At 40.6% G+C, this 16,143-nt stretch overlaps 1 protein-coding gene across 5 annotated transcripts in view; it reads left to right on the top strand.

The window, feature by feature from the left end:
* Positions 1-16,143, top strand: part of SAMD12 (sterile alpha motif domain containing 12) — a 435,459-nt gene that overhangs the window by 26,379 nt on the left and 392,937 nt on the right. For all 5 annotated transcript variants that reach the window (XM_053559292.1, XM_053559294.1, XM_053559293.1 and 2 more), the window contains exon 2: positions 12,044-12,222. In XM_053559292.1, coding sequence (XP_053415267.1) covers positions 12,044-12,222 — 179 coding nt within the window. The remainder of the gene's footprint in view (positions 1-12,043; positions 12,223-16,143) is intronic.

The raw sequence follows: 16,143 nt of genomic DNA, 5'->3' as shown, positions 1-16,143 counted from the left end.
CTCAAATTCGTTAAGTCACACCTTCTCAGGCCTTTTTCATGTTTTTATGATCTGATGGGTGCTTATGCTTCTGCCTGAATTATTATTTTTGTTGTTTGTTTCCAGGATAATAATAGGAAACCTTTGTTCTCATTTTCTTCTCTGGAGCCTTTGTCTGACCTCCTGTCCGCCTCTTCCTTCATAACAATCCTGCCCAGCTGCCTCTTTTTTAGTGGAGTTGGGTATACAGGTGCACGCAGGTGTGTGCCTAAAGATCTAGGAACTTGATTTTGGAGAAGTCAGTATCATTGATGTATGCTAATTCTGTACTTCGTCTTTCTCCCTCCCCAAGATGCCAGATTGTAATAATGTAACGACTTCCTAAATGATTAGGGGCCTCTCTTTTTTTTCATTAGCCTGGTGTGACAGAAGATGCAGTCAGCTTGTCAGTAGCAACTATGTTACAAGGTTCAGATATTTGCTTTTGTCTGTATTTATAACTTCATTCCCCACTTCCCACCCAGGCTGTTCCTGTTTAAAAAGCTGTTTTTTTGTTTTTCTTTCTTGTTTGCTTTTAAGTGAATTTCACTTAGGATTGCACTTTTCAAATCTATACTATGTTTATCTTTTAAAAGTACATGGTAATTATTTTGTTTATTGAGAAGTTGTTAAAATTGTCAATGTCTGATATCCCTCCACTGTGATGGGGGTATGGGGGGAGGGAGTGGATAAAAATAGTGGATTCATGCTATTGAACCTGTGGTGGTGTCAGGTGTTTTATGCATTATCTCTTTAACAACACAGTAACAGTGTGAGGGTAAAAAATAAGGTAATATTGATGTTGACATTTTATAGAAATGAGGTACTATAACTTGCCCATGCTTGAATCTATATCACAATAAAATAGCAAAGCTTGAACTTAGATTGTGTTAGGTATGGCACAGGGATATGAATGAAAGCATAAGTTATTCGTAAACCCTTTCTGAAAATAAAGTGTACCTAATGTCTTTATTTTGTTTTTGTTATATTTTGGGTTTGCTTTAAATAATAAAACACACATTTAAAATTTTCAATTCAATGAGTTTTGATAATTATATAGTATCATGTAACCAAAAGCAAGATGTAGAACATTTCCATTCCCAAGCAAGTGCTCTCTACCCTTTCCAGTTAAATATTCCTTTAGTTCCTCCATTTTGCTGTTGAGCCCATCAGCTAACTTTTTATTTTGGTTATTGCATTTTTCAGTTCTAATGTTTTCATTTAGTTCTTTCTCTTCAGAGACTTTCTATTTTTTGGCTAAAGCTTCTTGTTTCCATCTGTGTCAGGTGTAATTGTTCATTGAACCATTTTTAGCACAGCTGCTTTAAAATATTTGAGAGGGAATTCTGACATTTCTGTTGTCTTGGTATCTCTATCTATTGATTAGCTTTTTAAATTCAATTTGAGTCCTCCAGGTTCTTGGTTATGAGTGATTTTCTATTGAAACTTGGATAGCTTCATTGTATATTATGAGACCATAGATTTTATCAAAACCTTCTCTCTTTGCTGCCTTTCTCTAATGCCACTCTGGCTAGAGAAAAGAGATGATGTCATTGGGTGGTGCCTGTGGCTCAAAGGAGTAGGGTGCTGGCCCCATATGCTGGAGGTGGCAGGTTTAACCCAGCCCCAGCCAAAAAAATTGCAAATAAATAAAAATAAAGAGATGATGCTACTTAGTTACTACCAAACGGAATTAGAAATCCAAGATCCCTACTCAACTTCAGTTGATAGTTGAGAGGTAGGGCCCTTTCACTATGTCTGGGTAATAGAGAAAGTCCTGACTCTCTGCTAGGTAGCCTCTGACACCCTCCCGGGAAGGAGAGCACACCTCTTCTTACTTGATGGAGGTGAAAATTGAGCCTTGATATGTCATCTCAACTGTCATTGTCAGGGTGAGGAGATGATGAAAGTCTGGGCTCCCTGCTTGGCCTCCTATGATACTGTCCTGTTGGGACTGATGGGGTAGCTAAGTACAGTCCGGTGAGTGTGGAAGTCTAGGCTTTTCACTCAGCCTTTAGTGGTGTGGGTTGTTGGGTCACATTTTTTTCCCTAATGTTTGAGTACAGCAGATTTTGTCTAAAGATTTTCTATCTTTCTGGGTTACCACTTTCCTGGGCCTTGGCTACAGAGAGCAGGCTTGTGTCCTGGCTTCTTTTTTGTCTATTCCCTTTAGTGTTCCAGACTGTGGGCTTTGTGAGCTCTAAGTCTGGCATTTATGAAGCAAGAAAGAAGCCCAGTGAAGTCACCAGCATGTCTTTCCTTGAGTTTCAAGGTCCTTAGTTGGTCTTTCTCTCTACCATTCAGTCTTCTTATGTTTGTCTTAGAGAGCACTTTTATTTTTAGTGGGATGAATTGAGAAAAGTATGTCTATTTTCAGAAGGATCTAAGAGGCACTACATTATTTACAAAAAATAAAGACATGAGAAAAAAGAGTAAATTACATGTATTAAAGGAAAGTAGTGTTTCATAAAAACTTGGTGGAGTGCATATACATGTAGATATGTTTGGGCATTGATTTACAAAATGAAATCAGTTTCTGATGGTATCATGGTTAAAAATATTTTAAAGTCGCCAGGATGCACCACTTATCCGTCTCTCAAACTGATACTTGAATTCCTCACCTAATGTTTCATAGAACCTCTGAGTACATCTACCCTTGTATTCACTTCATGAATGGGAACAGCTAACATTCATGCCTTGGGATCATCCGAAGGCTTGCGTCACTGTACTGATGTTGAAATATGTAAGTTAAGCTGTTTTAATGTCCACTGTATATAATTGTCTAGATGTCAAGGGTAGGATAAGTGAATATTTGATGTGATATTTGATGTGATTACAGTCAAGTATTCTTTGGAAAATAAGATTCTCTTATAGCAACTGTTTTATGAAGATGACATTGTCTCGGACAAGCAAACCAGAGCGAATTTGCATCATATGTCTTGGAGCAGCCCGTGTCCTGACATAGCTGCACGTGGTCTAGAACATCTGGCTGAGATGAGCAGGCCTCTGGGCCCAGCTTGGGCAGCCACACTGGTCAGCGGGGCTGTTGTCAGGCAGACTTGTGAGGACAGTGGAATGTGTTCTGTGGGTCCAGTCCTTTACTTTGCCTGTAGTTCTATCTCCTCGCTTATTGTAGTGATTTTCTTTTCCCCATATCTTCCTACATGGAATAGGGAAGCCTCTGTTACTGGTCACGTAGGCTTTTTAGGGATGGACTTGCTCATCTTTTAATGCTACTGAATTACTCGTCTGGAAATTTGCATTTTACCCATTTTTGATACACATACCTGTATTTAGAAATTTTAAGCTTCAGCATGTATAAGGAAAACCATATTTAGCTGACCAAGGAGAAGTTTGGAAATCCATCTATTCCATCTCCTCATAGCCTGACCAAAATAGGATTGAATATGATAAGCTCATTTAAGTTGCCTGGGAGTAAGGCGGTGTAGAGTAAGTCAGAGGACCTGGGAGCACCTCCTTGGTGTGGCTGGGTAGAAAGGGTCAGGGTTCTCAGATCCCAGTGTCCTTCAGAACATGGTCTGCATGGTCAGCAAACCTTGCCTGTAAGGGGCCAGCTGGTAAATATTTTAGTCTCTTCAGACCACATCGTCTCTGTCACAACTATTCCCTTCTGCTCTTGTAGCACAAAAGCAGATATAGTCTAATAAGTATGGCTGTGTTCCAATCAAACTTTTTTTATGGACATTAAAATTTTAATTTCATGTAATTCTCATGTGTCACAAAATACTTTTTTTTCTCCCAATAATTTTGAAATATAAAAGCTATTTTTTGGTCATAAGCCATTTGGATATTGGCAGTAGAATTAATTTGGTCTGTGGGCCACAGTGTTCTGACCCCTGTCCTGGCAGATGTCTCCTGGGAAGGTTGCTTTGCCCAAGGAGATCTTATGCTCCCTTTCCAGTACCTAAACCTGTGCCTGTGTTACTAAAACAAACATTTCTAACACATTTGTTGTATTTTCATATTGGGTCATCAATAATCTGATACTCATAAACACATTTCCACTCATTCATGTGAAACATTTTATGAATGATACTTTTCTGGGCACCTAAGGTCCCCAGCTGAGCAGGAGAGTTTTTCCTCATATCTTCACAGTATCATCTGGATTGACTGCATCTTTGATAAGTGGTTCTTGGTAACAACATGTATTCCTGATGTACATCTTTGTTGCTAAGCTATTACTGTACTTAGCTTTCTAAGTCATACTGGGAGTTAATGAAACCTGAAGCAGAATACTTTGGTAGGATTGTGAAGGTTTTTTCCTTCTTTAAGAAGAGCTAAGCCGTCATGTTATTGGTTAAAATGGAATCATGCTCTTTTGCAGTGGTTCGCCTGAAAGTTCTAGAAGACCTAACAGTGGCTTAATAGGCAGAGAATTATTTTTCTTACGGAGTATGAAATCCAGAGGTGGGCCTTTAAGAGCACAGTTTGGGTAGCCAGAGATGTAGGAGCCAATGTGGCTATTAGCCTCTTCCTTTCTCGCATGTTTGCAGCTCTACACTGACAAAACATCTGTAGGAATGCTATACGCCACTTCTACACTTAGGGAAGGGAGAAGAGGAAACGGTGATACCAAGGTCTGTCCTCTTTTGTTGGTTCCAGAACTGTTTCTTCCCCATCAAACTTCTGCTTATGCCCTTTCAGGAAGAATCTGTTCATGATCACCACTTGTAGCTGCAAGGGAGGCTGTAAAATTGTGTATGGCCTTGTAGCCATATCACAGGAGGTGGCAAAGAGAAGCGTGGTGGCTATGGTGTAGCCAATCACAGGTGTCTGCTGCAGAGAGTTAACGGGGCTTTCGTAATGCTCCCGTGACACCTGGAGGGTAGTCTCCACTGAATTTGAATCCAGAATATAAAGCTTGAGCACTTTCATTAAACAGATATTTAGAGAGTATCTGCTATGTGTATATTATGTGAGGGAGGTTTAAAAGAAGGGCCATTTTTTTCCCCTAGAAACTGTCTCTGGCTAGAAGAAAGACATATAAAATTTTATACAACCTGTCCCAGGTCTAATAACTAATTATGAGCACTGACATGTATTTGCTTCTATTAATTCTCTTAGCAACATGTATTATGTACTGAATATGTACAGTTGTTTAGGCTTTCCCAGTTAACCAGGTGATTAAGACAGTCTCTGCTTTGCAGATGGCAGTCGAGTAAATCAGTTACACGACAGCTCTGTGGTTCTGTGATTTAATGTATTTTGATGAATTGCACAATGAGATTGGATGCAACTTTTGTTTGTTCTATGGAAAAATATGTTACAAGAAGGGAATGGCATTGAGTAGGTTTGAATCTCTTTCCATCATATCTGTGCTTGTTCTGTAAACAGTCCTTCAGTGCCTCCTATAAGCAACTTGGCTACACACTAGGTTTGTAAAACTCCATAAGTAGTAGTCACTTGTAGAGGCTCCTAGTCACAGATGAGGAAGATGTTTTAATAAATATTTGCAATGCATGGTGTAGATTTATATGTGCATACAGATCTAATCAGAAAAAGTGAATCAACAACATTGCTTAGGAAGATCTATTGGGAGCAAGATTAGTTAAAGGTTCCTGGTGTGGAAAAAAAAAAAAAAAGAGAATATTTCCTAAAGGGGTTATCCATGCAAATTATGGAAGGGAAGAGTATATTATGTAAAAAGATGAGTTCTGTCAAAGCAAGGAAGCACAGAACACTTCAGGGAGCTGCTAGCTATTTCTACATCATGGCAGTTGAGGTGCATTGTAGGAGCCAGTTCACCCTAAACGGGCCACTGGGAGTGTTTGCACAGCGTCTCTATTCAAGGCAAACCTCAGAATAAAGGAACATTCAACTCAAACAAGGCTCCATCACATGTTTCAGAAGAGTATGGTGTGGGTGGGATTGGCAGGACAAGCGAGGTGACTTCCTGCTGAGTAAAACTCGCTTGTTCTTCAGGGTGAATGCAGTGGTGCCAGTGCATTGCTCAGCTGCTCTTGCCTGGTGGTGAGGAGGTCTGATGAGGCCTGGCACTTTGTTCCTGGTACGCTGTTACTGGAACCTCACTCACAGCAGAACGACCTCCCACAGGGTGAGGCCCGGGAGGGCCCGGGCTCACTTCCAGCCACCAGCAATGGAAGCCTTGCTTTTGCCAGTCAGGCTGGGACCTGTTTTGGAGAACATTTCCCTTACAGGAAAACCCTAACAGGAGTGAATACTGTTGGGCTATCACTATTACCTCTTCTCGTTAGCAAAAAGGAAAAGGGAAAAACACGGTCTAGCTAGAAATGTTGATGAGATTATTGATAAAGAAACTCTTAAACTTTTTTAACTACCAAGTAAAATGGAGAAAAACTTTCAGATTTTTAAATATATCTTTGGAATTCCTCTATTTATGGAGGCAGCGGGGAGTTAAAATGACAGGGAGTGGGAGGCCATTGTTTTTTAAATTTTATTTTTATTGTGGTAAAAAAACTATAATTTATCATTTTAACCATTTTTAAGGGTGCAGTTCAGTGGTATTAAGTATATTAAGCCATTACCACGACCTCTTCCTATAGTGTTTGTTACCCCAAACACTGAAACCCTATATCCATAACTCACCAGTAACTCCCAAGCCCTGGATGACCACTGTTCTATTTTCTGCCTTTATGGACCTGACTGCTCTAACTACCTTATATAAGTAGAATCATATAATATTTGCCATTTTATGTCTGGCTTATTTTACTCAGTATAATGGCTTCAAGGTTCATGTTGTAGCATGTATCAGAATTTCTTTCCTTTTAAAGGCTGAAAAATATTTCATTGTACGCATCACATTTTTTTATTCATTCATCCATCCACAGGCATTTGATTTGTTTTCACTTTTGACTATTATGAATAATGCTATGTACATATATATTCAAATATCTGAGTCCTCACTTGCAATTCTTTTGTGCCTATATATACCTAAAGTTTGAATTGTTGGATCAAATGTTAATTCTGTGTTTAGTTTTTTTGAGAATCCACCATAAAGTTTTCTATAATATACTGGTTTTCAGCTTGTGGAAAATGTGTTTTGCATATGAAAAACAAACAAAAAAAGATGGTGCCTTCCAAAAGAGCATCTCAGAACAATGCTAAAATTGTGCATTTGCAAAGGAAAATGCCTGTTCCACTTTTAAGAGCAATGTTTGTGAAATCCATTTTGTTTTTTAACTCTTCATTCCAAAGAATTCAATATTAGTGACATTCAAATTAAATAAAAATGGCAGTGGCAACACTTCAGTAAAGACCACAGGCTGCCTGCAGTGTTGATTCAATAAGTAGAAATCAAGCACAGGAGAGGTTGGAAAGATCAGGGAAATGAGAAGAGGGTTTTGAAAACTGACCCGCGAGCTGCTGAGCCCATTAAATTGTGTGAATAACTTCAGTGAAAACAAGAAAGAGTGATGGGGATGGAAAAGAGACAGCAAACGGGCACCTTTTACATGATGAGCAAAGAGATGGAGGTCACACCTTGTAAGAGGCCACTGGAAAGTGGCTTGATTTGTAAATATTAGGGACATGAAATTTCAGGGAAAACAAAACAAAGTCTGTCAGAAATGGTTTTAAATAAATAAGCCCAAACACAAAAACCTAAATCAACTACTGGCTTTGCAGGTGAGGAGGGAACAGCTATGGAGCATTAAAATATTTGTGTGAAGAATAAGGCTACGTGCATAGAAAGTCAAAAATCTATGCCTCCTGTTTATGGATGTTTCACATTTTGAAAGCCAAATAGTTGCTAGCATACAAAGTTTCTGATTTAAGGTATGATCATGTAAAAAGAGGAATCAAGCACAGGAGAGGTTGGAAAGATCAGGGAAATGAGAAGAGGGTTTTGAAACTGGTTCATTTTGCAGTTGAGTAAGTGTTTCCAAAGTGGCTGTTATATGCCGGTGTCTGGACTCGGGAATGGAGATCATGGAGTACCTGCCCTCCAGGAGCTTACGGTAGGGTGGGTTGAGGCAGACAGGTCGATTAGGTCATCATCCTCAATAGCTTGTGGACAATGAAGCGCCAGAGGCCTGTGTGCATGAAACAGCAGAGCCAAGGGTCTCTTGCTATGGTACCTAGAGATTCCTGGAAAGCTTTCTGCAGAAGAGATCTGGGATGACACAGAAGGAGTAGGAGTCAGCTTCCCAAGGGGAGGCGAATAGGACTGGAGTGGAATAGAATGTCTTCCTAGATTGAGGGACCAGCCTGAGCAGAAGTGGAGGAAGTAGGAGATTCCGTGAGGAGGTGATGGGGGAAAGAGAATGCAACGTATTGGCAGCTACAGCTGTTCAGTGGTATTCCTAGGCCATGAATTCCAAGTCAGGAAACAGCAGGGGCTAATGCTGGAAGGAAAGATGAAGACTACCTGTTTTTCTTTTCCTCGTCAATGAATCTATCCCATGCCCATCCCCCATCTCCCTACACAAGCACAGCTTTTGGAATAATCACAATTTCCGTAAGTTAAATTAAATACTAATAGTAATGGGGCTATTCTTTTGCAATGAAGAAGCTGAGTAATGTGAACGGTAATCAGCCTTGTGCCCTCAGGTTTTGGCTACTGAGTTATCCTTCCCTCACTGTCTAAAGTGAACATGTGCTTGGTGACCCAGTGCTCTTGAGTAGCACCAGTGAAGTTTGGGGTATTGACTTTAGATAAAGTTCAGTTGGTTTAAGTGTTTTGATTTGTGTAATAATGGGCATGTGGCTGGGCACAGTACTCCCCATACTCACAGGAGACTGAGAAGAGAAGAGTCCTTAAGACCAGGAGTGCCAGACCAGCCTAAGCAACATTGAGATCCTGCCTCTACAAAAAAAACTTAGTCATGTGTGGTGGTGCACACCTGTTGGTGGTGCATAACCTAGCTACTTGGGAGACAGAGGCAGGAGGATCACTTGAGTCCAGGAGTTCAAGGCTGCATTGAGCTATGGTTATGACTCCACCCTGGGCTACAGAGCAAGACCCAGTCTCTTAAAAAAAATGTACTCCTAATCAAGGAGAGAGGAAAGTTGGGAGGCAGTTTGAGAGAAAGGAGTCATGGAAAACCAAGCTCTTTTGGCTGTCAGAGGAGAACCACAAGTTTATTGATCTAGGTGCAACCAAGGGACACAAGTTTAGGATAAAGGTGATATTATGGAAAGCAGAACAGAGACATGAAAAAAATTCAGGGAATTCAATGACACTACTGAGCTGTGAAATCCACTAACTCTGAACCTTTCCCATCACAGGATTTTCTGTTGTGAAAGCAAATAATTTTCCTTACTATTTAATTCAGTCTGGATTTGTCCCTTGTAACCTCAAATCATGTGCACCCAGAATGATCCATGGCTTTTGTGACCACCTGCAGACACCTGGACGACCTTTTGTGATCAAAATCTCTTTGAGATCCAGAGCAAAGCCTGGGGGAAGAGACATGAACTAGTACATGTCAGCCTACTGTGCACCGTGTCCTAGGTTGGTCCTTGGTTTTAGGAAGTTTAGAGACTAGAAGAGAAATGCACCATGCCCAGATAAAATGTGAGAAATAAGATCATGTAAGATCACATGCATATGGGCCTCTGCAAAGTGGGTATTTAGCCTTAATATTTGTTGGATCCTACCCTTCAGGCACATGGTCTGACATGAGGTAGGTGCAGGGTGGGGATCAGAAAGGGGAGATTTGAAGAACTGGTGTTCTGAAAGGATATCAGAACTTGAACTGGTGTTCAAGAAAGGATATCAGTATGTCAGAAAGGATATTTGAAGAACTGGTGTTCAAGCCAAAACCTGGAAGCTAGATGGTGTTAGGAGAAAAGTGGGAAAGAACATTTCAGGGAAAGAAACATGTACAAAGTTCAGGAGGAAGGAAGGAACAGAGTATGTTCAGGGAAGAGAAAAGGAAGTGTGTGGCCAGAGTGTCATGAACGAGGGAGAACACAATTAGAGATGAAGTTGCAAAGGCACAACGGGACAGACAGTGCTGAGCCGCTTCAGCCATACTAAAGATTTTTGAATGATCTAAGTGTAAAACAAAGCCATTGGAGGGTCTTAAGCAAAAATCTCATATGAGCCTGATAATTAAGTTTGTGAATTCATCCTAGAAAAAGGGTTATATACCTTGTTGCTGAATATCACTACAGTCACCTTTGAGTTTCTCCCCTGGGGAAGCTAAGCCCTGATGCCAGCATGTAGTCCACCCTTCAAAGCAATTTTGGAACTCTTTTTCTGGAGTGGCCATCAGAGCTCTCATTGTATGAGGTCTGACAATTACATACTCAAACTTCATGCCTCACTGCTCAAGATCACTATGGTCACGTAGTGATATTCAGCAGGGAGGTATGTAGCATTTTTTCTAGGATGAGTTCAAGAACTTAATTGTCTGACCTCATATGCACTTAAATGGGACTTGGGTAGTCAGGAGAGGTGAGCATTTGGCTGAGTGATTGTTCTGGCTGTATTTGGGCTAGAGTGTGGCAGTGGAGGATGGATTTCACAATATTTTGGATGTAGAGCAACTGTATTTGGCGATAAATGGAAGGAATATGATGAATTGCAGGAAAAGTGATGTCTAAGATGATGCCTCAGTTTCTGGGTAACCGGGAAAGTCTGAAGCAGGCAAACTTTTATTGGTGGAAAACAAGCTTTACCTTTCAACATGTTTAAATTTGAAGCCTCTGTTTAGCATTGAAATTCAAATATTGAGTGGCAATTTTACTACTTTCTGACACTTATCAGAGAGGTGTATCTAGGCTGGAGTTAAAATTGAGAGTCACCTGTATATTGATTGGAAACACATGAATGCTGGCACCCGGCAAGGATGGAGTGCAGAGTGGGAAGAAAACACCTTACATCACTTGTTTGGGGGAAGGCTTCCTTTGTCCCTCGGGTGTAAAGTATTTGTCAGAAGCCTGGCAAAGAGGCAATGACAGCCTGAATGGGGTATGGAGTGGCAGGTAGGATTTTAGAATTGCAGAAGCTGCCTGGAGGGGGAAAAAATGCTGAGAAAGTCAAAGATTTTGGGCAAGAGGAGGTCATTAATGCTGTGGAGTCCTGAGGGACCCTGGGGAGGAGGGTGGTTGGAGATCAAAGGGAAGGGGACGGAGATAGGAGTTTGACTAAATGTGACATGTTGGGATCACAGAGAAATGAAATCATTCACTACCAGAAAAGTCAGAACACACATACCTGCCACGTGCACACATGTGCACACTCACACACATCATGGTCTATGGGCGCCATCTGGGTGGAGTGTGTGGTTCTCATAACGTTCACTACTTATTTGATGATAATGAGTACATAAGAGGGGCTTGTAAGTGTCTGCTGCATTAATAAATATCCCTAGAAAAGCAAGCTTTATATCTCATTTGTTGGGGTGTTTATGTTGGAAGGCATAGACAGAGTAAGATAGAAACAATTGGAAGCCACCGGGCTTGACCCTCTCGAGCCTCTGGTTTTTCCTGCCTTTCTATGTAGAAGTGATGACTCAGTTTTAACATCACTAGTTCTTTTGTGTGCCTCTTCCATTATATAGTGAGTTCTCTGAAGGGTAGCATCTGCCACCTATAAAGACATGTTTCCAGAATCTGACCCAGGGATGGCCCATGGCAAGTGCTCAGTAAATATTTGTTGAATGAATGCAAGAGGGTAGACTTGAGTGGGTGCATACAGAACAGAGAAGATTCAGAAGAGGGAAGAGGAGCACTTTCAGATTGAGGGAGAAATACAAGCTAAACTGCAGGGGTTGGAATTATTGCATGTGTAGGAGGCAGTGATGAGATTGCCTGATTTGGTATACTCATCCGTAATGTGGGGATTAGTTAACTTGCTCCGACTCAAACTCCGAATAAGTGGTTTCTGGATTTGCACTGAAGTCTGATTTCCAAGCTCCGAGTTTCCTATTATACCACCATTATTTTCCATAGTTATCACAACACCACTCAATGTGCTGATGCCTTATTTTTTCCCACTTTGGCCTGATGAAGTATTTTTTGTCACGGACACTTTCTATGATTTGTTTTCTGAGTTCTATTTGTTCCTCTTCCCTAGCTCTCCACTGTGGTTTGAATCCACGGGGTATTGATCACCCTGCCCGAGCTGAAGGTATTAAACTGCAAATTGAAGGTGAAGGTGTAGAATCTCAATCCATTAAAAACAAAAATTTCCAGAAGGTGCCTGACCCTAAAGGAACCCCCAAGCGACTGCAGGCGGAGGCTGAGACGGCTAAGGTGGGTAACATTCCAGGTAATTACAGAGATTCTAAAGCTTTGGCGTGCTGAGGTCCAGCCGCGGAGAACAACTGAGAGTGCTCCCACTAATTACCACGCAGCGTCGGGGAATGAGTGCTGTGTCTTGAAGATAAGTTATAATAAACGCAAATATTAACCGCAGTCTCTTCGGCTCAGAATTGAAACCCGTTTGTGACCAGTCTCATAGCGTGAGGCTTGGAGCTGTGGGTGATAGAGAAGAGCTATAAGATTCACCTGCCAGATTCAGGTTTATCCCTTTATGGTGTGGGGCAAGTCATGTATCTTTGAATCTGAGATTCTTTGAATCTGAGATTTTTCATCTACAGAATGGGAATCATAAAAACTGCCTCCCCCGTCAGGTTGAGCAGAGCAGATGGTTTCATGCTTGTGGAAGCACTTTGTAAAAGCCCAATAACTGCAGTACTCGGAAAGGCTTTTGCTTATTTATAGACCCTAGTAGTAACAGCTAATATTTTGTGAAATATGTATGTACATTCAAGGTCCTGTCTGAAGGACTCTTGATGTTCTGGCTTATTGTGTCCACGTTACAGTCCTGTGAGGTGAAAACGTACAGTTAGTAGGCCTCTACTTAATGGAAGATAACATTGTTCTGTTTTGCTGTAGCATCTTTAGTTCTATTTACTCTTTAACCTACATGTAGATACCATGAAATTGAAAGAACATTGGCAAAGGTACATTGAAACATAGGTTTAGAGGTAGGTAAATCATTAGTAAGGACAGCTTCTTAGAAAGGCTGTCTATAATGGAGTTGGCACTCCATTTTGTCAGAAATCAGTGAACATGTTTATATTAGTTTTCCCCTTGGAAATTAATCTTCATATGGCATTTGATTTTTCCCCTTCTGTATATTCTCTGCAAGAGAATTTATTTTCAAATGCTTTTTGAGTGAAGGTACATAGGTATGCCCTGGAGAACAAATGTAGGCACTTAAGAAAAATTTTGAGCAAACAGGTCACTTAGTACCATAACCACCTCTTTTCTCTTCCCAAGTAATGATTTCCAAAATCAAAAATGAATTTTTTTCCTTTTATCTACAATTTTGAATAATTACCATGCTTCTCTTTAGTGTGAATAATTAAAAACTGTTAACATTAACAGTGTGTGTGTGTGTGTGTATGTGTGCATTAGAAAGTGGGGGATTACCAAAGAAGATACCATAGGTATTTTGCAGAAGATATTTTAACTGAGAGAAAGTGTACGTCATGGGAAACTATGTGAGTAGGATCTTTTCAAAAGGGTGCTTAAAATGTTAAAAGCTGTGGTAGAGAGAAAATAATATATTGCTGATTTTTAATTCAACTATAATCAAATATTTCTAGATTATAATTCTTTGCAAATAGATTGGTAATGTAAATGATCTGATTCAAATCTGATATAATTTGATTACTTCTGAATTATCTTGAATATGTGACATTGTAGCAAATCCTGAATTTTTGTCAGCACTTTGGCCTTTGCATCAGTTTGTAGTGAATGAAAACATACTTCACTGAGAATACGGATGTCTATCGTGAGCCTTTCTTCAGGAATAGACCATGTATTAAAAACCAGATTCATTTGAGATTATTTAAGTCATCAATAGTGAACCCTTCCTCCCCCAAAAATGAGATTGAAAGGAGATCTGGAGTTTTTCGTACTGCCATCATATTTAGGAATGGACAGACAATACTTTATTACAGCTTAGCCAAAGCATTCGTACACTTTGCCACAGAGGACTAGGTGACAATGGTAGTCGCTGGGGGAACAGGGCTCAGAGTGCTATGGTGTGATTATGAAGGATGCCACCAGCATCAAAGACCCTGAACTTGTTTTTTTCATGTACAAACACATTTACACTTTTACTTCTGTTGCATTTATTTAGAGGGCTAGGGGACTTGTGAGCCATCATTTTTGTTTTTGGGCTAAATAATTAAACCTTGGGTCACCTCATCTACTCTAAATTCACCTTAACAAAATAAACCTCTACTAGAAATGCAGGCATTTAAAGCCATTCAGTAATATAAATTGGGACAGCTTTTCTGGAGGACAGTTTGATCATAGTTATCAATTTTAAATGTGTTTAATTTGTGGGCCAATAATTTCCTCTCTAGGAAATTGTCTTTGTCCAAAGGAAATAACCTGTCCAGATGTACAAAGATGGCTGCAGGAGAAAACACTGGACATAGCCCAGATGTCCATTCATAGGACACTAGCCAAAGGAACAGTGTGTATTAATGCAATGAGGTAGAATTCTTCCTTTGTAAGGATGCAGAAGACCTATTTGTGTGGATGTAGGAAAAACGTGATTTTATATATATATATATATATATATTTTTTTTTTTTTTTGGCCGGGGTCGGGTTTGAACCCACCACCTCCAGTGTATGGGGCCAGTGCACTACTCCTTTGAGCCACAGGTGCTGCCCAACATGTGATAATATTTTAAGGTAAGGAAGGGAGAAGGGCAGGTATGGCATGGTGTGCAAGATATGTTCCCATTTATGTAAAAACGTGTTTGTATGGGTGGCGCCTGTGGCTCAGTGAGTAGGGTGCCGGCCCCATATGCCGAGGGTGGTGGGTTCAAACCCAGCCCCGGCCAAACTGCAACAAAAAAATAGCCGGGCGTTGTGGCGGGCGCCTGTAGTCCCAGCTGCTCGGGAGGCTGAGGCAAGAGAATCACATAAGCCCAAGAGCTGGAGGTTGCTGTGAGCCGTGTGATGCCACGGCACTCTACCCGAGGGCGGTACAGTGAGACTCTGTCTCTACAAAAAAAAAAAAAAAAAGTGTTTGTGTAAAGGCATCACTGAGTCTCGGAGAATTTACTTCACAATTTGAGCCGCAGTTTATGTCTGGAGTGGAGATTATGTTTGCGTGTTTTTAAAGTTGGCTTTAAAGCCCTTTTTAGATTGTTCTATTAACTCAGGTAGCCCAAGCGTGACTTTTCCTGTTGGTTGGGATATTAGGATGCCTTCTAGGGTGCTGGATTTCTTCTCATGACTTCTAATTCTTGCTGCTGAATTTATTTTCCAAAGGAGTGAATTTTTCTGAGGTCCTTTTGCCCCCATGTGCCTTGGGTTGTGAAATCTAACAGATGTGGTGTTTTTGCATTTATCCCCACCTAGACTCTGGGATTGCATAGCTCTGGACCAGGTGTTACTTTAATGTTTCAATTTGACATTCTGCCTGTTTACTTCTGACTGATTATGCAAATCAAGTCCCCCCAGATGCACTTTCCCATTTGTAGACTTCACACGGGAAACCTGGTTCCAGGTCCTTGTGCCTTTGGGGCCTGCCACTTTGAGTCTGTCCATGTTGGGCTTTGAAACCGATCCCCAGCAGACACAGTGAGCTCAGCGTCTTCTCACTGCTGTAGCTTTCTCACATCTACAGGTTTCTTTTCTTTAATTTAGAGCTTGATCTTATGTAAATTTAAAAATATTAAATATTTTCTAGTATCTGTCATCAATGATAGAGCCTGATTGTATCATGTGCTTAATTGAACATGCTGACCTTGAAATTTGTGTGCTTTTATGATTAAAAAAGATGTGCTTTTCATATCCATTCTGAGAAAAATAATTCTTGCTCCTCTATGTTAGTGATATTTTGCGACCAATAGTCCCAGTTCCTCAAAAGACTCTGGACCCTCATTCCAGAAAGTGTGTGTCTTGGGCACAAGTTCTCCAGCTCTTACAGAACAAAAGAGACCAACGGAGGACCCAGATCAGTTTTAGGTTTTGTTATTGGGCAGCATTCAGTCTAGTAGGGGAAAAAATAATGAATCCACTTGAAATGTGGATATGCAAAAGATTTTTACCAATGTAAGTCCTAAATGCCTGTGAGTGCATAGGAGCCCAGAGAGAGACTGGTATGCCATGCCACTGCTGTAGTTTCAAGTTCAGATGCAA

The sequence above is a fragment of the Nycticebus coucang genome, chromosome 13 (assembly GCF_027406575.1).
Source record: "Nycticebus coucang isolate mNycCou1 chromosome 13, mNycCou1.pri, whole genome shotgun sequence".
Lineage (NCBI taxonomy): Eukaryota > Metazoa > Chordata > Mammalia > Primates > Lorisidae > Nycticebus > Nycticebus coucang.
The sequence above is the reverse complement of the archived record's forward strand: the minus strand, read 5'-3'. Positions and strand labels throughout refer to the sequence as shown.